At 40.6% G+C, this 23576-nt stretch overlaps 1 protein-coding gene across 1 annotated transcript in view; it reads left to right on the top strand.

Moving 5' to 3' along the window:
* The window catches only part of PARD3B (par-3 family cell polarity regulator beta), a 1040415-nt gene that overhangs the window by 581810 nt on the left and 435029 nt on the right, over positions 1–23576 (top strand). The window contains exons 12-14 of the mRNA XM_022567488.3: positions 7207–7377; positions 12304–12436; positions 19458–19554. Coding sequence (XP_022423196.1) covers positions 7207–7377; positions 12304–12436; positions 19458–19554 — 401 coding nt within the window. The remainder of the gene's footprint in view (positions 1–7206; positions 7378–12303; positions 12437–19457; positions 19555–23576) is intronic.

Below are 23576 nucleotides of genomic sequence, written 5' to 3'. Positions count from 1 at the left end.
TCTGGGTCCGTCTTTTTAGAGACCAGACTTTTAGCAGTCTTAGCACAGACAAGAGCACAGTTTTGTTTGTTTGTTTTTAAAGTGAATAAATAAGATACTTTCATTAAGTTGAAAAGGCTTCTGAGATTCTAATCTAGTCAGGCATTCATGCAGGATCTTCTTGATTCATGTAACACATACACCTTAATAAGCTTTTTATTATCCAGTTTTCTAAGAGTAAACTAAAAGCAGAAAATCAGGAAGAAGATAAGAAGGGATGGAGAGAAAACTGAAAGTACAGGAAGTAGAAGAAGTGTGAAACAAGCACAGAGTGCTATTGCTGCAAAGCAGGCCAAGGAATATTTGTGATGACTCTAAGTCAGTGCTCCTGAAACTTCTTGCTGAGGAAATTGTAAAATTCACTAATGACGGTAGTGAAGGCTGTAAGTTGCAGTACGTTTATTTATGTCCCATATGTTTCCAGAAGATCTTTTAAAAGGAAAGAATTATAATACATTATATCAGAATGGTTTGGATTATGTATATTTTGATGCTCTAAAAAGTACTCTTCAGTTATTTTTAATTAAAGTCTCATATACCACAGATGCTGAATAAATGGTGCATTGCTGGGACTTCACTGATTTGCTACATAAAATGGAGTGAGGCTCTTAATAACTGAATTAGATACATTTAAAATTTTACAATAGCTGAACAAGGGGAGATTGAGCTAGTACACAGAAAGTAATCAAGCTTCACTTTTGGAATTATAAAGTTTCTCTGAGCATGTGCCAGCATCTCCAAGCCAGCCTGGGATCAGGAATCTCTTACAGTGACCGTTTGTAAGTTACAGGGTTTGTCCATTGTAGATGAAACATACACCAGGTCCAAAGCACCTGAATGAAAGATGTTTCAAGTGATTCAATTGAGCAAGCACTTCCTGAACATCTACAGCTACAGCAAGTTATACAATATATAATACACTGGAGACAGAAAATTTACAAAGACTCATTCCATAATACAGGAAGCTGGTAGCATAATAAATACATAAACGATTCGAATATGATAAGAACTATGGTAGACAAATATAAAAGTATCATGGGTATCGAAATGGAGCAATTAATTCTGCCTGTGAAGAAAAATGAATGGAAGGCAGTTGCTGAGCCTTGTTTTGAAGGATAGATATTCAACAGGTGAGCAGAAATGCAAAGGGCATTTTGCTGAGAAGGAAGCGTGTGGGCCACGTCACCACGGTGTGTACATCAGAGCGCAATTTATTGTGTCTGGAAAAGAGAGCTCTTACTTGGGAAGAATGGTGCCATTCACATTGGTTAGGACAGATGTAGTAAAACACTGACTCATGTGGGCAGATGCCCTTCAAGACAAGAACTTACATGCTTCTAGTCTTACCAACTTTCTTTATTCCTTTCTTTGTTTTAAAAACTATACTTTAAAATCTCGATTTATTCTTTTGCCTTTCATTGCTATTGTTTGAAAATGAAGCTAAATGATTTCAATCTGGAATGCAAGGCTCTTTCTAGGTTGGATTCTTTTTCCCCCCAAAATACAGTAAGCAGATGTTGTCATGGAGTGATTTTAGGACCTTGAGACATATTTGTTCAGGAAATTCCTTTCTTTCAGTCAGGTGCCATCCTGCCTGGCGTTCTACCCCACTCCAAGGAAATGCTGCCTGTAGTCTGAAGTCAGGGTTTGGAATTTGGGCGCCGACGTCCCCGAAGGCTTCACCAAGGGCCCCATTAGAAACAGGCAGAGGCAGGAACCAACATCTGGTCATGATTAATCCTCTCAACACCCTGGCCAAATAGGGACTGGCCTTGGGGCCCAGCCAGCTACCTATGGGTTAGCCAGCCCACTCCCGCATGCTTGACTCGTGTTTTGCAGAGGCTCATTCTTTGCCATGGCTTTCATATCTTCCCTCTGTGTTCATTAGAACTTTAGAGGTAAAGGGACCTACAAAAAATTGGCCAAAAGAGGTGGATTAAGCCTTGCACTCTCACCAGTAATCATGACAGAGGCACATCAGGGACTGAACTATGAGGTTATTGGATCCCCGGAAATCATGCATATGCTTCAGTGGGCACATGAAACATCCTATGAGGTACATGACTGCTCCCCATTACAAAGAATTACCTGGTCCAGATGTGCAGCTGTGGAGAAACTATTATGTAAATATTTATTTTTAAGAGGTGAGAATCTGTAGCTTTTATTAGATTTTCAAAGGAGTCTAAGAAGAGCCCATAAAGGTCAAGAATCACTAGCAAAGTGGTTGAAAACATGGACTTCAGAGTGACCCAGACCTACTTCAAATTTGCTTTTAGACATGTGACTTGTAACAATGCACTTAACTTGCTTGATCCTTGGTTTCTGCTTTTATAAAGAGGAGCAGTAGTCCCCAGTGTAGAGTGTTGCTGTAAGGATTAAATTGTCTAGTGCATATAAAGGGTTTAGCACAATAACTGCGCAAAGGAGAAACTCATTAAATAATTATATTCACGTAGTGCCTTTAATCATCTCTAGAACTCTGATTTTAGAAGCAGCATAGCATAATGCGTGCATATCTGACTCAGACAGGTAGACCTGGCTGTGACAGTATTCTTTGACTTCATTTCTCTGAGCCTCCATTTTTACCTCTCTTAGTGGAGGGTGATGCTGGTATCACAGGGATGTTTTGAGAAATGAGAACATACGCAAAATATTTACACAAGGACTAGCCTGCATTTGGTGTTCAGTAAAAGGGGGTATAACACTCAGACACCTTGTCTCCTAGTCCATTCTTCCTCCTGCATTAGAACCAGGTTAGGGCTGATGAGACTTGAAGCCATCCCAGGACATGGAGAAGACCTAAATCTCATACCAGTTTTTTGTTTTTTGGTGTTTTTTTTTGCGGTACGCAGGCCTCTCACTGTTGTGGCCTCTCTCGTTGCGAAGCACAGGCTCACAGACGCGCAGGCTCAGCGGCCATGGCTCACGGGCCCAGCCGCTCCGCGGCATGTGGGATCCTCCCGGACCAGGGCATGAACCCATGTCCCCTGCATTGGCAGGCGGACTCTCAACCACTGCGCCACCAGGGAAGCCCCTCATACCAGTTTTTATTCGTCCTAATGTGCCCTAATGTGGAGGAAGTTACTCTCTATCTTTAGCCTGTTCTCCTTCCTCTTTTTCTTATTTTTCTTCCTCTTTGGGAACCTCCTTTACTCCGTCTTAGCTTGAGGTTGGATAGAGTTGGTTATGGGGGTTGCCAAAGGTAAGGAGTGTAGTTGTGGTCTTTTTGGTTAGGGGCCTGATGGCCTTAAAGTAGGAAGGAAAGTGTCTTTTTGGGGACTGCTGAAAGAGAGTTCCATAAACTGGGTAGTTTTTTAACAGCAGAAATTTACCCCTCACAGTCCTTGAGTTTGGAGTCCAAGATCAAGGTGCTGCAGATTCAGTGTCTGGTGAGACGTGGTTGATAGACAGCTGTCTTCTTCTTGCTGTAACCCCATATGGCAGAGGGGACAAGAGATCTCTCTCAGGCCTCTTTTATAAGGGCACTAATTACCTTCCAAATACCCTGCCTCCTAATATCATCATGTTGGGGGTTAGGATTTCAACATATGAATTTGAGGAAAACACACTCAGTCCATAGCAGAAAGGGCATTTTCTTTTCATTCAACAAATGCAAGAATGATCCAGATGACGATGAAATAAATATCCTAGAATTCCTGGGTAACATCCTGGATAGTTGAATTCACTCGTGTAAAATCAGTTGAGGAGAGTTATCATTCTCATGCCTAAGTATTTACTTAAACATAGTATTCACAGAAAAAAAAAACCATAAAAAATGACTTTTCTTGGTAAAAATCATTCCAAAGCAGAATAGACATGCACAATTTTGAGGAATCTTTGATGAGTTTTGAGTAATGACCTCTTCATTGAATCAACTTGATTTTAGATCAAGACTAGACCTGGATACACATGTATGTATACATAGCTAGATAGGTAAACAGTCCCTGCCCTACCCCCTTTGCCCCTGCCACTTCCAGCTTGCTTCCTTGCTCTGCCATCCCCCCAGCCCAGTCTCCTGTCTCCCCATCTTCTATCGTCTGACTCTGGCTTTCATGTAAGGTTCTCTTCCAGGAGACATCTGGTGGATTTGAAAGTCTTTTTCCTTGAAGCGTGATCCCTTTAGGGACTTGTCATCTTCGTAGAACACAGAATGGGTAGTGAATAGGGAGTGCTGAGAAGTCAGAGCTTGGACTATTCTGATCCAGCTCTGATCTTAACTAGCTGGTCAAGTTCTTCCACATAGATTGTGGAAGTGCCTTCTCTTAAGAAGATGAGTCCAATAAATGGTTTCTCATCCTTTTTGGCCATCACATTATTTATAAACGGAAGAGGTTGGACAAGATGATCTCTAAGGACCCTTCCAGCTCTGAATTCTGTGATTATATTCTACATGTTAGGACAATGTGGTACTTACTGGCATCACCAGTAATGAAATTACGCATCCTTTATCTTATAAAGGAAAAGCAAAAACCAATAGCAACAGACCAGCCAACCCTAAAAAGGAGAGAATGTGGATTTTTATCACACCAGCAACTCTCCAGTGATGCTTGTGATGAATGTCTTCATAAAAAAAAAAATCCCAGCTGCCCTGGGGTGACCTGACCTGCCTTTTTGTTTTGGACTTGGATACGGCAAACATGTTCTACTTTAATGTAGTTCTGCATGCTTGAGACTCAGAATGTAGCTGAAAATAAAAGTCTGTGCTTAATACTTGCTGGTAAGAGATTATCTTACAAAAAATGTTTTTCTTCCATCTCCTTATCTCTTATTTACCTCTTCACTCAGACCTTGCCCCATACTTCACAGAGAAAGTTCACGGGAGGTTACCAGGTGGATCTCACTCAGATTTCATTCCCTCAATTCTAGAAGTACCCATTAAGTTTCAATCTTTATCTATCTTCTTCCTGTCATAGCGGATGAGATGTCCTGCCAAGACTAAGCGTCTACAGATCCAGCGCTCGACCTCATTTCCTGTTAACAGGGCTGGGATCCTGATCCAGCTCTTCTGCTTCCTCCTCGTCTTTAAAAACCACACATCTGTTTCCAGTCCTCCTAAAAGAAACTTTTTAGTGACCCTCCCAACTGCCCGCAAAAGATTCAGCCCACTAGTCCTCCTTCCATTAAATGCCGTAATAGAACAGAATAATTTCTGGAGTAAAGTGTCTTACTTCACTTGCCGCAGCCATTAAGGTTGTTTTTGTTTTACCCCATTTCATGTAGCCTTAATCTTATCCTTTATGTGCCTCACTCAACATGAGATAACAGAAATGAAGCCATTTCTTTCTCGTTTGGCCTTTCCTGTAAATCTCATTTCCAGATTTGCTCCAAATTAGAGGAAAGGTTAAGTGGAGTGGGAAAACAAGAGGAAGGCAGAGGACATTAGGCTCTGTTGAGGCAGTGCACTCAGACGTTTTACAGCTCGATTTTACCCCTTCCTCGATCGATCCATCCCATGGCCTCGCCATCTCAACTTTTCTCATCGGGAGGGCGTGTGTGCCTCTGGGCGGCCTCCGCGATCTATGGGCCAACACCCTCTGCGGCAGGAGGCGCGTGCAGTGCATCTCCACGAGGGCATTAGCGCTCCAGAACGGCTCTCACCACTCTCCCCCTTTTCCCAGCTGTCAGCAGAGGAACTTCCTCTGACCATCTGCTGCCGCATTAGTCAGAGTTCATCAACTTGTCCACAGGATTTCTCTCCCAAAGCTGTACTTGCTCCTCTTGTTCATTGTATGTCTGTTTTTCTCATTTCTTAGGGAAGTTCTGTTTTGTTTTTCTTTTACATTTCATTCTGTTAATTTGAACGTGGATCCCAGATACTTCTAACTGCAGAAACTTTAATACTTCCCTCTGCCTGTTTTAGTGTGGCACAACTGTAGTCTAGAGACGAAGAACAAAGGGAGTCCTAGTTGAGAAACTGAAAAGAGCCAAGGTTCATGAAACCTGAACTTAAGTCAGTTTCTCTCTGCCTCTATTTTGTGACCTAGGGCAACTTACATCACTTTCTGGCCTCGGTTTCCTTATTTGTAAAATGTGAATAAAAGCATTAATCTACTCAACTTCTTGAGTTCTATGAGGTCTAGAGATAATTCATGGAAAAACTGTGATACAAGCCTACTGTTATTTCTGTTAAATTTATTAGCAGTGGCACTAGCATCACGACCTTCCTAAAATTGCATCTGTGCCTCACAGCAAGAACTTTCTACCCTAGTGTGTAGCAGGTTTAACGCACATCTCTAATCAGACTGTCAATATTTAAGCATCTTTTCTCCTAGGCTGCCTGTTGGGGACATGTACTGTGATCCCCACCAGTTCTTTCGTAGGCAGAGCTGGCATCCCAGTTTGTTTAGCTACTGCTATGGACTCCAGCTTGTGGGGGGCTTCTGGCTGAAGATGACTAGTGCCTAGAGGTGCTTTAGACTAGAATCTGGGCTGCCTATCCACCTGCCGCAGTTCCGAGTGCTCTGTGGCATGCTGTGTTCCTCCCTGAAGGTGCTGGGTGAAAGTGCTCGTCAGTCAGAGCCTCATCACAAAAGGCTTGACAGTCCCCTTTGTCAAGCGTTTCTGCCGGAAGACATCATAGCAAATTGGTCCTGTGTTACAAACCTCTGCGTTCTTTTGCAGACCAGCAACTTTTTAGTTGTGTTAGAGAAAATTACAGGAGAATTTTGTTTTTTTTTTTTCTCAGCACTATCCAATAGAGCTAGCAATGATATCTAGGAGACGCATTACTGCTCTCAAACTCACAACGTTTAAGCATGATGTCTCTCTGTGCCTGAAAATGCAAGCGATATGACCACTTTCTTTTGCTCCCAAACCCCCTTTCCTTAAGTCAGCAATATGGTCCCTGCCAGAGCGAATGTCAGAATCAGGCTAGGCTAGCATACTTGCCAAAGATTTAGGTTAAGAGACATTATACAAATGTCTAAATTATTGCAGTTTGGAGCTCTAAGATTTCTAAAAATCACTTTCACACAATTCATTATTGTTAGTATTTGTGACTATTTGATAAACTCCAGAATCTTTTTCTGCCATGGAAAATAAATTATTTCTAGTGGCTATTTTTTTTTTTTTTCGTTTTTCATTTTAAACTTGAACTTTTCCCTGAAACAGTCACATGTCATCACCATGCTTTTCTCTATTTGACACTTTTTCTTACCTCCACCCTAGGATGGTCGTCTGCAGGTGAATGACCAGCTGATTGCAGTTAACGGGGAATCTCTTCTGGGAAAGTCCAACCACGAAGCTATGGAAACACTTAGGCGATCAATGTCCATGGAAGGAAACATACGAGGGATGATCCAGTTGGTGATTCTGAGGAGGCCAGGGAGACCACTGGAGGTGATGCAAATTTTTATTTCCTTCTGCAAATTGCCCAAATGGCCACCAGAATATTCACACTTCCACCACTAGTGTGGTAACTAGGCTCATACTGATTCTGAAATTGGAAAAATATGCCCTAGACATGCTCTGATGGGTTTATGTGGCAAATTGGTGGTTGTATATTTTAGGTATAACTGGAAGGTGTAAAAATGTGCATATAAATTAAATAATTTATCTAGGGTAACAAGTCCATAATTTCCAGTTTTCCCCCCAGAAACTCCTAGAGCTCTGGACTTTACGAATAACGCTTTATTCATATTATAAACATTAAAGCATAAAACATGCTTATATACTTTTTGGATGACATGCTAGCAGTGTCCCTACCTTAGAAAGTTCTTAGTCAGATGTATATAATGCCCACTGTGAAGATCATTATAATGCAATCAGCTCTCTACATTCTTCCCTGTAATGTGTGCCTGGGACGTAACTAATTTAAAATTTGATCTATTAAACAAGCTTCTTGCTTCATGTTCTTAAATAAATGTTTTTAATTAAAGAAGTATTTTTGAAATCTTTTATCATGATTTCTTTATGGATATTTTTAATGTAAGCAATATTTTTACATACACATGAAGTGTGAACGTAAACTATTCTTGAAGGCTGATATCCCTAAACATTTCAGTTACATACAATTATATTATTTATATAATTATTATATTATACAATTATATATTATAGTGTACAGCTATCATATTCATCATAAGGTATTCCTAAAACATTATTTTCACTTATATAGAGAGAATAATTATTAAATGCTCCTAAAAATTATTTTAAGAAAAGATAAGAAAAAAGTCGATAATACTTAAGAGTTGAGAGAAACATCAGCAAATCACACATATATTCTCTAAGGACAAATAATGTTTTTGTGATACAGTAATACACAAAGTTAAAATAGAATCCTATTAAAACACACTAAATATAAAATATTAGTTTTAATAATAAGTTCAACTTAAACATTTTAAAATGAAAAGATTTTGAAATTAAGACTGGAAGGTAGTTGGGGATGATAGTGGTTAAAATGTTGGGCTCTGGAGTTTTGGATTACTTGAGTTCAAATCCCACGTGGGTCATTTCCTGGCTATGCAAAGACATACATAGTTGAATGCTCTGTACTTACAGATAGCAATACTGTTGTCTGCCTTATCCCTTCATAGATCCTCATTTCCCAGCACCTAGTAGTAGACAGTTGTTATATATTGTTGAATGAATGGATAAAAGTTGCATCTGAGACCCTACTTCATCTGAGAGGATAAGCTGAAGTAGTGAACTTATCAACTATATCTTACTTTGTCATTTTATCAGCTGTTGAAAAGGAGTAACTACCTTTTAACTTTTCTGTACATAACCTTGTAAATGTTAAATAAATGTAAATTTCCCAATTACTGGAGACTATGTATAATGAACCAACTCATTTCCAACATTTGTGTCTGCTTAAGTGACAGAGAGGTTTCCATGAATATTTAAGGGATTTTACTTATGTACATAGTCATGAAACCCTTATCGCTTGCTTCCTACCATGAGAGAATAGGCTGCTTTCTGGTTGAATTTGGTTCTTACTCGAGAGACCTAGACCTCCACAGAACCCACTTGTTGGATGCGGGTGTGAAGTATGACCTGTAGACCCCTGAATCACCCTTCCATGCATCTGTGTTTTAGATCTCCCTTAAGATGTCTTGGGACAAAGATACCTCAACTAATAGAAAAGTCTGGAATACACTGCTCAAGAATTCCATATCTGTGTAGATAGAAAAAGTAAAAGAAAAAAAAAAAGAAATGAACATGATTGCTAAAAGAGTTCCCTCCCCACCTCTCCACCTCTCATCTTCCCTTGTTTCATGCCTTTCTCTAAAATATGTGAATGCCTAGAGGATAAGTACTCTCTGTTTTCGTTATCCTTTACGGCACGTATTTTCATTTTAATTCTCACACTCTGGGCTGGGTTGACAATTATTTCATCAGAAGAAAGCACTAAGCCTTCAGTTGGTTGCCCATCCTCGGGAGTGCCTTTGTTGTTGTTGTCGTTGTCGCTGTAGTTCTTTTTTTTTTTTTTTTAATAGATCTTTACTGGAGTATAATTGCTTCACAGTGCTGTGTTAGTTTCTGCTGTACAACAAAGTGAATCAGCCATATGCAAACATATATCCCCATATCCCCTCCCTCTTGCGTCCCCCTCCCACCCTCCCTATCCCACCCCTCTAGGTGGTCACAAAGCACCGAGCTGATCTTCCGGTGCTGTGCGGCTGCTTCCCACTAGCTATCTCTTTTACATTTGGTAGTGTATATATGTCGATGCTACTCTCACTTCGCCCTAGCTTCCCCCTCCCACCCTGTGTCCTCAAATCCATTCTCTATGTCTCCAACTTTATTCCTGCCCTGCAACTAGGTTCATCAGTACCTTTTTTTTTTTTTTTTTTAGATTCCATATATATGCATTAGCATACGGTATTTGTTTTTCTCTTGTTAATACTGTTCACTGGGGACTCAATTGGGAATAAGAAATGGGACAAAAAGCGCTTTTTTTGAGGACATTTAACCAAGATCCATTTTTATTTTCCCTAATATTTACATGCTTTCCATGGGGGATGAGCAGGCACTTGGCTCTCTCAACTAGTGAGAATCTCTGTGGTACCTATGAAGATTAAAGAGTGTTTTTTTCATATAAAGACAGCAGCCTAATGTACAGATAATCTTTATTAAATTAAAAAAAAATCTGTAGCTATTTGATATCCCAAATCTGTTTTGCTGTGTCAAATCATATATGTTGTGTGCTCGTGTTTTTGGAGAATTCTTCAGTGGAACAGCAATCGCCCTCAGGCACAATAGAAAAGAATCTGTAACCTAGAAAAGGCCTCAGTTCTGCTCATATATTCAGGGAAATCAATTAGTTAGATTTTGGAAGAATACCAAAATGGTTACTTGAACATTATATTGATATTAAAAAAAATACTGAAGACGCTACTTAAGAAAAGTCAAAATATATTGTCGTTGGGTATTTTCCCACATTACCCAGATGTACAAGATATGTAAACAGTTTTGATGAGGACCTCGTGAAGAATACATAATGAGCCCTTGATTGAATCAAAATCGTTTTAAACAGAAACATATTTTTCAAAGGATGAGCTTGAGGTTCAATTGTAATTCTATTTGAGCCTAGAGACTTGGTATTAAAAAACGGGTTATGACCTGTTTTTTTTTTTTTTTTTTTCCTTCCCCAAAACATTTCCCTCCCCTGAGCTGTAAGCTCAGCTTGGTGGAAGCAGAATATGTTTAAAAATCCATTGTATTTTTTATTGGCTGGGACACTAATGGAAGGCTCCACGACAGCTCCGTTTTACAGGCTGAATATTTTAATTAGGCTGGTTACTGATCAGTTGTTGGGATATTGATTGTGTCATTTATCAAAGAGCTGGGAAAGCAGAAAAAAAATTTTGTTGTTGTTGTTAAAGCACTTGACTATGCAAGGTAGGTCCTACCTCTCCTACCTTCCAGGGCTCCAGCTTTAATTTAGGAGTAGCTTGCCCCAGGCTTGGGTTGACTAATGAACCAGGGGCAAAAGGTAACACTGGGTGTGGAAAAAGTGTTATAAGCCTCGACAAGAAGCTAAAGGACCTTCAGCAGCTGAAAACATGTTAATTGTGAAGAATGCATGCATGGAATGTTTTGAATGTTTTGTTTAACTAGCAGGATACCGAGTTTCTGTAACTAAAGAGGAAAGTAGAAATCAAATGCATTGTTTGGGCCAAATGCTCTTTTTCAGAAGGAAAGAGCTTTGGGGATCAGATCTGTTTGTGTTTGCAGAATGTTCCTCTCACAAATGGTCAAGGGAACGGCCCTGAGATGGCTTTCAAATTACTTCTTTGAAATCTGTTAGAAGACACACAGTATGAACCAGAGCAAACCCCAGTTCTCTGTGCCTCATTCCTCTAGAAAAGTCACTAGAGCTCCCTGCGGACGGCCCATAATGCCTAGTACTTCGGCAGCACCTGTGGAACACGGTTTATTCTGGAGCTAGCAGTTTTAAGGAAACTGAATTTGTTTACAGACTATCAAAATCAAAACAGATGGGGGAAATATGGAAGAAGAGAAAAAAATCTCAGGAGAACCACTGTCTGGCATTGTCCCAGCAGTTTATTTTAGCTCCTGGCCAAAAGGCCTAGTGTCTGCAGTGGAACACGCTCATGACATTTCAGTGACAAACCTGCCTGGGTTCTGACTTGTCCTAGAGCATATACACTTAGTCACCAAGGGAGATGGAGACAGGAACCAGCTGGTTGGCAGAGAAACACCCTTGGCATGAACTGTATTCTTATGTTGACACTGCCACAAGCTGTACTACCAGATGGAAGAAAATTTGAAAGAAGCTAGTTGTAAGTGATGGGAAAGAATAATAATGTTAACCTGCTTTTGTGCTTGCCATCAGCACTCCTAAGCCTTAACACCACATTGTCAGTGTTTTTTATTGCCTGTTCAGAGATGTTTTAACTGATAGGGCCATTTTGATTTTCCACAGTCGAGGACTTACGTGCAATAGACTCTTGAAAGATTATTCATAAATTGATCGCTCTTTCACTTTGCTTCCATTGACCAAGTTGGAACATACTAAGAAAGCGAACGTGGGGCTTCCCTGGTGGCGCAGTGGTTGAGAGTCTGCCTGCCGATGCAGGGGACACGGGTTCGTGCCCCGGTCCGGGAGGATCCCACACGCCGCGGAGTGGCTGGGCCCATGAGCCATGGCCGCTGAGCCTGCGCGTCCGGAGCCTGTGCTCCGCAGCGGGAGAGGCCACAACAGTGAGAGGCCCGCGTACCGAAACTAACTAAATAGCTAACTAACTAACTAAATAAATAAATAAAGAAGCTAACGTCATTTTTATTTTCATCCCTTAGGAACCTGCAGAGTGTGGGGCGTTTTCTAAGCCGTGCTTTGAGAACTGTCAGAATGCTGTAACCACCTCCAGGAGAAATGATACTAGTACATTGCATTCATTTGGCACTTACAGTCCACAAAACAAGCAGAAAGGTAAGATTCTATCCATTCTCATCTGCTGCAAGTGGTGTGAGAAAACAGGAGAGTGTTTATTTAGAAAAAAAAAAGGAACAAAGGGGAATTAATTAGACTAAGTGCAGACTTCGTTACTCTGAGTCATGAAAATGAGAGGTGGGTGGGAGATCTCACTCACAGGTTGTGAAGCAGATTCCTGGCATTGCCTAAAGTTTAAGTGCCGGTTTCTATGCTTGCTGCCCCAAACATGGAGGGTTACGTATAAAATAAAACCATGCCTGGAGAAACAAAATGCCAAACCGTTATATTTTTTTTAACAGTCTTTTAATATTGGAAGTTACCAAGTGTAAATAACAACTAAACTTACAAAATATTGATATATGGAATAGTATTAAATCATAAAGTGGTCATAACACAGTTCACAGATTTATGCTTGTTTCTGAGCGGTAGATACTGTGAACCGAGACCATGATATGATGGTGGAATGTTTTTGTTATTGCCTCACTACTACTATCTTGTATGGATCACATTTCTAGTAGAGCTCTACATGTAAAGAAATTGGATTTTCTTCTTTGTTTTTCAAAAATTATACTTAAGGCCACCAAGAGAATTCTTTTATTTCCCTGCGTCTCCTTTCTTTAGTAACTTTACTTTTTTGTATGGCAAAAGCAATAGATATTCATGACAGAAAATTAAGAGAAAAGCAATAAAGGGAAAATTTAGTGGCACTCATACTTCTGTCAGAGATACTGATCAATAACATTATGTATATATTGAAAGTGTTTCCTTCATGTAAATATGTGTATATAAAATAAAATGAAATATATATTAAACGTTTAGGAAATTGCTTTTTAATTAATAGCACATTATGAACATCTTACTATGTCACTGAATGTTCCATAACATACGTTCAGTAGTTGTATAGTAGTCTAGTGAGTGGAGGTGCTGTTTATATAATCAATCCCTTATTTACACTTAAGATGTTACCCAAATTTAACGATGGGGGAACAATTTCTAGACTCTGAGATTACTCCATCAGAACAGACTTGTAAATCTGAGGTTCCTCTAGAATTAAATTCTTTCATCTGAATGGGATGTTTTTTCCTCTGAATTCCTCTGTTTCAGTGAGAGTAGCAGCAACAGCTGTGATCATTTATTGTTTACTGTCACATACTGTGGTGAGAAATTTACATGCACACTCAAAGTGGGTGGTATTATTATCCTCATTTTACAGATGAAGAAATAGAGAGGAGAGTAAATGACTAACCCAACACCATATATAATCCCTGCAGAACCTGAATACATCTCCTGTCTCTCTGACTCAAGGTCATTCCCTAAACCACAGCATGGGCCCTGTCTTACATTGGTCTCTTGAAACTGTTCTTTCACCTCATCCCAAGAGTGACCATTAGAAGCTGACTTCACTTTGTGTCAGATAAAGAAACACCCAGTATGTCTTTCCTCATCTTAATAAAATTAAAAGTTTTCTTGACAAAGCAGCATCTCCTTCTGAGTCCTTCAGTCGTAATAGCAGGAGAATCTGGGGAAGGAACAGCAAGTTTCCCTCACACCAGAAGAGCCTTCTCTCTACCGTGTCCAAATAATGATCAAGAACATTCCAGCCTTTATATAACTTGATTGGCACTTAATTCTCAAGCAACATGTGGTCCAGTGACTCCAAGTTCCGGGTTTTATTCCTAATTACACCAGTGATGTCCAAAGGAACATTGGACACATTACCTCCCATCCTCTGTCTTTTTCAGTACTTATAAAATATCGATGCTGAAGTGATAATTACGCAGTATATTTTTAGAAGACATTGAAATCCTCAAGGAAATGGGATACTATCTCTAGGAAGGCTAGCAAAGGCTAAAATAATGAAACTGTAGAACTAGATATAGTATAAGGATCCACTCAGAGAAAAAATTTTAAATAATAAAGTCCACCCAAAGCACACGCTAAAAATAAAATGCAGTAATACTTTGGAACTTCAGTAGAGTGTTCAGAGTTTGTATGTAACTGAACAATTAGAGTCCTTTAGGCACAGAACCGCTGGGAGGTTCTGTCTCTTCCCTCCCTCCTGAGACATAGATCCACGGTCCATAAGGTTACTGCTACACATCCTCCTCCCACCTCAATTTTCCAAGATAACATCGAAAATCCAGTTCTTTTAAGAAGTGACCCCATTAAACATTATTTTTTAAAAAGCACAGAAAATCTATTGTCATTATTTCCTTGGGGATCTGTGATATAATACTTGGTTATAAGAATTAGGCTTATCAAAGCACAGATTTGTTATATTTTAATTATAAGAGGCCAGTAGATGGAATGCTCTTTCTTTTTATATAAGCCGATTGACTGAGAGACCAGAAAATGTATATAACAGAATTTATAGACATGATGCTGTAGAAGAATATCATGCTCATCACATCTTTGTGTAGCGTTAATAACATTTTCATTTTTGAGAACCATTGAGAGTTCCCGAGTTTCCGATGCACACGAGGTGGCCATAGGCCTCAAAGACTCATGAAACTTGAGTGAGTGTTGACTCGCCACCACCAAGCCTTTTTAAGGAGCTCCTTTAGAAAAACAAGACTGACTTGACAAAATGTAATGTCTAGTGAGGAGAGGAACTGTTACAGCCAAAACATTAACTTTTTTTTTCTTCCTTTCCTCTTTTCCTTTGTATATTTAAAAGTCCAATCTTGATATGCTGTGTTCCATCTATTTTTGTAATAATAGTACTACCACCCATTGTTCCACTGTTATTTTTTTATATATACATATTCCTGTCAAGCTGTTACAGAGAAAAGGCATTTTTAGAACTAACGTTTGTAGAAATTGTAACACCAGAAAATTCACATTTGCGTTGGAGAATTGCTCACAATGCCCGCAGTGGAATGAGTGTAGGGCTCCAAGATGGTAATAGGATGGAGGTTGTGTCCCAGGGGTTTACTATAAAATCCTATTAAGCATTCGAATGGTAATGAAGTGCACAAACACTGCATTTTCTGAAGAATCTTGCTGGCAGATCTCACCCTGGGCCAAGTTACAGCCTAAGCACAGTTTGCCTCTGGTTTGTTTTTCCCTCTCCTTTAATGGTTCTCATCTTCCCTTTGTGCTCTACTCCTGCTTCCTCCCCACTTTCAGTTCACGCAAACTCCAGCCGCTGCCCCAGTAGCCCATTGCCTCCAGTCTGCCCAGGATCACCCACTGAGGTCTTCTCAGGACTTTCATCCATACCCCAAATCAAATGTTTCGCTTCTATGTCCTGTCCCACCGGATCCATGTGCCCTGGGGTCCTTTGAAGAGACACATAATAGTGTGATTATTTATAATATCTTCCCTCCTGGGAACCTGCATGTATCCACCCCCCTATAGCACGTAAGGCACTGCCGCTGCAGTGATGATCAGAAATTGAATTATACTTTTCAATTTTCCTGATGTTTCTGGGATACCTCCGTTGTGCAGAATGCGCTAGGCTGCAACGATGAATACAATGCTGTTATTGTTCTCAAAAACAGTCTAAAGTAGGGGTCAGCCCACTTTGTCTGTAAAGGGCCACGTAGTCAATATTTCAGGCTTTGTGAGCCATAGGATCTCGTTCGCAACTCGTCACCTCTGCCACTGTAGTGCGCAAGCAGCCATAGACAGTACGTGCATGAATGTGTTCAGTGAAACTTTATGTGCAAAACCAGTTGGCGGGCCGGTTTGGGGCCAGGGCCATAGCTTGCTGAGTTCTAGTCTAAAGGCACAAACTCTTTTGCCCTTCTTTTCTGATCTGGCCCTGGCAGGATGGATCCGTAAAACAAGTCACAACAATAAAAGATGGTGATTAAAATAAGGGTCATTTGGTCATGGATGAAGTAGTGACTAGAGGTGCAACGTTCACAGGCGATATATAAAATGACCTTGTACACTCAGTGAGATCCAGAAATACTATTTTTAGGGGATAAGAATTCCAGACTTTCACGGTGATAAAGGGCTTAACAAAGGTGTTTGGGCCAAGAGGGGAAAAAAATATTCTTTGCAGCAACTAGATTTGTTGTTTAAAAAGTACCAAGGATAAAGAGTCATCAGAGAAGGTACTAACCTCTGCATCTATCATTACTTTAAAAACACATAGATTATTCATGTGAATGAAATAAAAATGAAAGTTAATGATCGTAATAAAAACAGAGGAGATGCTGAAGAAGAGGAAGGAGAGGAGGAAGAGATGGACAAGGAGGAAGTTACCTGTGGGCCAGTAAGAGAAATGAATGTAGATAAATAGGTGATAGATCAATAGATAGCTCATTGCAAAAGCAGCACGTGGTAAATGTTACACACGAATTATTTTCTGTAATATTAACAGATAGAGCCAAAATGTCAGTGGATAAAGGTATTGAAGTTGTATTTCTTGCTCAAATCACAGCCCAGGGAGAACTGAGGGACTTGGGCTCCTTCCATTGGTAGCTGGGCCATCTTCTGGTGCCTCATCCACTCATGGTTGCAGCTGGCAGATGGGATTTGCGGGGAAGGTGGGGAAGTTGCATATACCCTTCCTTAAGCACTGAGACCGGGCACAACATTGACCACAGTAACTCACATTCTATTGGCAAGAACCAGTTTAGATACAAAGAGGGCTAGAAAATGGAGTCTGGGGTCTAGCTGTGTGCTCAGGAAAAAAGGAGGAACACAGACACTGGGAGCGCTAATATTCTCCACCACTGTTGTAAAAGTACCTACAGATCCCAGAGCAACAGTGAAGGTTTCATGGAGAAGGGGATATTTGAGGTGGACCTTGGGAGAAGGGTGGGACTTTAATGGATGAAGTGGGCTTTTCAATTATATGAGCAAAGACACTGGGGTAGGAAAACCTGGCCTTGTGGTCTGTGAGCAGTAAATAATCTTGAGTGGCTAATGTGTAATAGGAGATAAAGTTGGCTGCCGGGGACACAGACCTTTATTCTGTAGGCAGTTGTGTGTGACTACAATGTTTTTGAGCAGGCAATTACGTGGTCACAGCTATGTTTACCACCAGTGAAAGATGGACTGAGAAGTTGAGGATGAGTGATTAGAACCAATGGAAAAGATGTGGTTCCAATATGTCCCTTGTTCCAGTTTATCTTGTAGACCCTCTGCTCTTTTTCTCTCAGCAAATCTTTGGCTGCCTAACTGCTGCCATATTACCAGATCACTGGGGTCGGGACAGTGCAGGGGGACAGTGCTGGCTGCCTTTGCTCCTCATGCTTCTGTACCCTGATCATCTTACTTACCAGATTCCTGCTTCAAATCTCATCCCCTGGGACATGTCAGCACTGCTAGAACTGCCTCCATTTTATACTGGTCCCTGGGGCAGAGCTTGGAGCGAGTGCTTCCCTGGTATATTCATCAGGGTTCTCCAGAGAAACAGAACCAGTGGTGTGTGTGTGTGTGTGTGTGTGTGTGTGTGTGTGTGTGTTCGTGGGTTTGTATATGTATATATAGATTACATACACAGATTTATTGTAAGAGATTGGGTCACGTGATTATGGAGGCAGGCATGTCCCAAGGTCTGCAAGGTGAGTGGGCAAGCTGAGACCCAGAAGAGCCACTGGTGTAGTCCTCGTCTGAAGGCCAGCAGGCTCAAGACCTAGGAAGAGCCAGTGGTTCAGTTTGAATCCAAGAGCAGGAAAAAGGCAATGTCTCAGTTTGAAGACAGTCAGGCAGGAAGAATTCTCTCCTACTTGAAGGAGGGTCAACCTTTTCTATTCAAAACATCAGCTGATTGGATAAGGCCCTCCCACGTAAGGGGGGGTACGATTTACTTTACCCTGTCTACTGATTTCAATGTTAATATCACCCCAAAACAACCTCACAGAATACCAAGTGTCTGGGCACCCTGAGCCCGGTCAGGTTGATACATAAAATTAACCATCAGACCTGGTATGTGGGCAAGTCAGAGTGGTTGTTACCAGCAGCATTTCTGAAGGACAAAGAGATTATTTTCTTGTTCTAGCAATAGAGTCTACCTTTTACAAATATCTCACTGTAATAGATCCACAGCAGAGTTTATGGTGTACAGAATGATAATCCTTTATTTACTCATTGGCACTCATTGCACTTATAAATCACTGCTTGAATATGCACTCTCTTATATAATCCTTGTATTCCTCCAATGAAGGTATTCTTATCCCTACTTTATAGATATAAAAACCAAGGTTTATAGAAGTCGAGTAGTTTGCCCAAGTTCATACAGCATTACAAGATTGGAAACATGCAGTCTTGCTTCACAAACTATATTCTTAATCACGATGCTCTATAATTTTTTTCATACATTATTTAATATTTTCATTAGTAATGAGGATTAAACGATACATAAGGCTTAGCTCAGTGTGTGGTACACAATAAGATCTCAACAAACCTTGTTATTAGTTGTTGTAATATTCAGTATACATGTCTATGTTTTTCTGTATGAAACAGACTGAAAAAGTAAACATTTTTAGCAGGTAGGAAAACTAGAACTCAGACCCCAGTCTTTTGCTTCCGAGGCCCCAAACTCAGGGTTTTCCACTACAACATAGATGCAAAAAGAATATATATATATATTTTTTTACCTCTATGGTGTCTAAATGGTGAGTAGATATACTGTATCTCATGTTTTTTTTAAGTACTTTTTGTCACTGAGGCAAATGCTTAAATCACTATTTAATCCAGAGCATTCATTATAGAGTCTTGTTTACAAAAACGTTGTCATAAAAGAAATGGCTTGTTAATCTTCTACAAATCACAGGTAGTGAATATGTGTCAACCCTTCCCAGGTGGGAAAAGGTAGTTAAGATGCAAGGACTTCACTTGCCAGGGGTTGCCAGCAAGTCACATTATCAGGCTTACATTTCCCCGCACAGGCTGTATTAGCGTGCACATGAATCCTTCAGTGCTGTGTGAGGACTTATTTGTTTCAAGGCTGGTTTCTGTGTTGGTGAAAATTATGTCTGAGAGATGGACTGAAACAAAACCAGGCGCTGGACGGTTCTGCCTCCTGTTTACTACAGCTTTATTTGTTCTTTGCTTATAGAGCTGTTGCTTCCCAATGACGGATGGGCTGAGAGCGGAGGACCTCCTCCTCCACCACATCCCGTTCTGGAATTGGGCCTTGAAGATTACAGCCACAGGTATTGATAAAATGATATACCATAGGGGCTTCCCTGGTGGTGCAGTGGTTGAGAGTCCGCCTGCCGATGCAGGGGACACGGGTTCGTGCCCCGGTCCGGGAGGATCCCACATGCCACGGAGCGGCTGGGCCTGTGAGCCATGGCCGCTGAGCCTGCGCGTCCGGAGCCTGTGCTCTGCAACGGGAGAGGCCACAACAGTGAGAGGCCCGCATACCGCAAAAAAAAAAAAAAAAAAAAGTGATATACCATAAATATTCCCCGGTATGGTTTTTCTGGGAAAACCCAGCAACCTTATTGTAACTCTAGTTCTTTCCAGGATGGAAATCTCATAGTATCTGTAATTCCTTTCCAGCGAAAACTTCTCATAGCTAATATTAATACCTCAGATTGTGTATTTTTGCTTCCTGGAATTTAAGATTCATCATATCTTATTAAGATATATGAGAAAGTTGATGAATTTTCTTTTACCAAGTTAAAAACTAGAGAGGTGGAACTCAAAAAACAAAAAAAGTTATATGGGAAGGTATGAAACAAAACTGAGAAGACATAAAGCTTTTTTTTTCTTTCTTATTTGCAATTGGCAAACCCTAAAGGTATTTTAAAAATAGATGTTCCAAGAAAGTTAATGGAATCTAAAAATTAAAGCAGCACCATATATAATCTAAACTATTGAAAAGAGTGCCCAATATTATATCCACTCTGTAATAGAAACCAAAAAATCAATAATTTTTAGAATCACACAAGCATGAGAGAGAGAGATTTACTAACATACACACCATTTGACTAGTAGAATTCATAGATTTTGTTCTTCTGATGAGTTTTAAAAATCATTAACTTGTCCCTTTGCTATTTTCTGTATTTATTATGGCTGTTAAAAACTGGATATTTCATTCCATTCTTGTCCCATGATAATCCTGTGAAGTTTTTTCATTTTTCTTGCAGCAATGCTGTTTTCTTTCAAACATCACTATTATGGTTTTTGTTTTGTTTTGTTTTTTACAATCTGCTAAAAATAAAGCAATACAACAAGAGTACAGCTAACTCTATTAGCCAGAAGCTTACCTATATTTACCTATCTCCGACTTCTACATTTTTGAAGTCAACTTTTTTCCTCAAATACAGTTTCTTGAACTCGATTGATAATCACAATAATGTTCTAGATCAGTATCTCTGGGGGTTTCTTGAGCAAAAGTCTGGACATTTTTAATTTTGCATGCTTATTTGCATTGCTTGCCTCAATCCTGAATAAAAAATGAGTTTGGTAGCATTAAAAAATCCATTTTAGGACTTGAGGACATGGGGAGGGGGAAGGGTAAGCTGGGACAAAGTGAAAGAGTGGCATGGACTTATATATGCTACCAAATGTAAAATAGATGGCTAGTGGGAAGCAGCCACATAGCACAGGGAGATCAGCTCGGTGCTTTGTGACCACCTAGAGGGGTGGGATAGGGAGGGTGGGAGGGAGACGCAAGAGGGAGGAGATATGGGGATATATGTATATGTATAGCTGATTCACTTTGTTATACAGCAGAAACTAACGTACCATTGTAAAGCAATTATACTCCAATAAAGATGTTAAAAAATCCATTTTAAAAATAATTTCACTCATTCTACCTTACTGTTTACCCAGCGTATATGCACAGAACTGCTGGAATAGTGCAGAGATAAATCAGATATAAACCTGTGGTATTGTATTCATAAGATAAATGTATTTGGCCTTAATCCCATTTCTGGCACTGACCCCTGAAAACCTTGGAATTTCCTCCGTATTGAGACTGATTAAGGTGTCATGTTATGTTAATGAAGGGGCTGGTTGCCAGTGGAGCCCGTCTTGTGCTTAGAGGGTTGGAACTTTCAGTCCCATCCAGAGAGATGGGCCTTGAAATCAGTTGACAGTGGCCAGTGATTTAATCAATCTTGCCTCTGTAATGAAGCCTCCATAAGAACCCAAAAGGACAGGGTTTGGAGACCTTCTGGGTTGGTGAACATGTGGAGATGTGGGGAGAGGGGCACACTCAGAGAGAGCATAGAAGCTCGGAGCCTCTTCTCACATACTTTGCCCTGGGCAGCTCTACATACGGCGGTTCCTGAGTTATATTCTTTTACAGTGAACCAGTGATCTAGTAAGTAACATGTTTCTCTGAGTTCTGAGAGCCACTATCAAAAACTAATCGAACCCAAGGAGGGGTCTAGGGCACCTCTGATTTATAGCCAGTTGGTCAGAAGTAGAGGTAACAACCTGGACTTGAGACTGGTGTCTGAAGTTCAAGACGGGGTCTGTGGAACCTCCAATCTGTAGCCCATCAGTCTGAAGCACAGGTGACAACCTGAGCTTGAAACTGGCGTCTGAGGTGGAGTATGGGGGGCAGTCGTATAGGACTGAGCCCTCAACCTGTGCGATCTGATGCAATCTCCAGGTAGATAGTGTCAGAATTTAGCTGAGTTCTCCAAAACCCTGCTGCTGTCCTAGAATTATTGGAAGTATGGGAGAACTCCTCGCTCCCCACCCCCCAACACTTGTTAAAATTGGGTCCAAGAGCCCAAAAGGAAACCCTAACCTCAAGACGATGGTCGGCTAATAGGTAAAAGTGACAAACGAGAACGCAGGGTACAAAGTGATATTTACCAGAAGACATAGATAAAACGCCCCGAGCTGCTGAGGCAGAGAAAGGAGAGTATTCCCAAGTACAGGAAGCAGGGAAAATGTTAGGGGGAAAAGTGATACTTGAGCTGATCCCTAAAATATGAATAGGAGCATGGACATGAAAAGAGCCCCAGAAGGAAGAGAATTTCAGAGAGAGGCAAAGGCAGAAGGAACAGATCAAGGTAGGAAAGTAAGTTGATTTGTGCAACTTCTATCGTGGCCGATTGGCCAGATGATCATGCCCAAAAAGCAAGGATAAGGAGATCAGACTTCATTTGGTAGATAGTAAAATCTTATTGTGGGAGTTCAGCAGATAAGATTGGGTTTTAGTTGTGTACAACAAGGATTATAATTTTTGTGACTTTCTGTTTGAGTAAAACAAACAAACAAAAAAAAGCAAAAAAACCCCCAAGGATTAGGTAAATGGAGGAGAGTTAATATCTGGTAGAAGCCAGAGACTCTGTGGATACCTCCTGGGGCCATGGCAGTGAAACTTACTGAGGACCTGTGCTGGGGAGGTTGGGGAGAAACTTTCTCGGGTGGGAACCTTTCAGGGGACAGAGGTAGTTGAGAGATACTGCAGAGCTAGAATCATTGAGAATTAGCAACTGCCTTTTTGGCTGCTTCCGTGTCGCCACATATTTCTTCCCTTCCCTTTTCAGGAAAGCATGTTTCTCCACGATCTTGAAAAACAGCTCATATTGGCTCTCACTGCTGTAAATCTTCATCACATAATGTGAACCAGCAACTTCCTTTTCCCCCTCTCCCTCCCTAACTCACTGTGTTTAGGCTTCCATTCTCACCCTTTTCTAGAACTGCTCTTTTTAACATTGACAGTAATCTCCTTTCAATCAAAAGTATAACTTTTTCTCAGTCTTAAGTCTTCTTTTGATCATTGTCATTCATGTGCTCACTCATCCATTCAAAATTATTTATGGAACTCTAAACTGGGCTCCGTAGAAGGTACTGGAATGGGTTGGAAGCATCCCTGCCCGCAAGGAATGCAGTGTCCCCTTGAAGAGACAGACACACAGATAATTAGCAAGCAGCCTGCTGAGCATGAGATACAAAATGTCATTGGAGCCTAGAAGAAAAAGCCACTAACTCTGTCTGTAGGTGTCAAGGAAGGTTTTTTACAGGAGAGGTAGTGTTTGAAAGGTTTCTTGAAGGATAGAAAGGAACTTACTAGGCAGAAAAGAGGTGGGAAGGGCAACTTAGGTTAGGAAAACCACATGATGGGAGAGGGAAAATGCAGTGTGTTCAACGTGGCTAAAACATATAGTATCTGGGGAAAGAATCTACAGGAAGGGCATTGTCTGCCATGCTCTGTGAGCGCCATGCTTCTCCAGAGAGCAGTGGAGAAGCATTGAAGGCTTTG

This window comes from Delphinapterus leucas, chromosome 8, assembly GCF_059928025.1.
Source record: "Delphinapterus leucas isolate spDelLeu-1000000601 "Yukka" chromosome 8, BTC_Dleu_Yukka2, whole genome shotgun sequence".
In the NCBI taxonomy this organism is placed as follows: domain Eukaryota; kingdom Metazoa; phylum Chordata; class Mammalia; order Artiodactyla; family Monodontidae; genus Delphinapterus; species Delphinapterus leucas.
The sequence above is the reverse complement of the archived record's forward strand: the minus strand, read 5'-3'. Positions and strand labels throughout refer to the sequence as shown.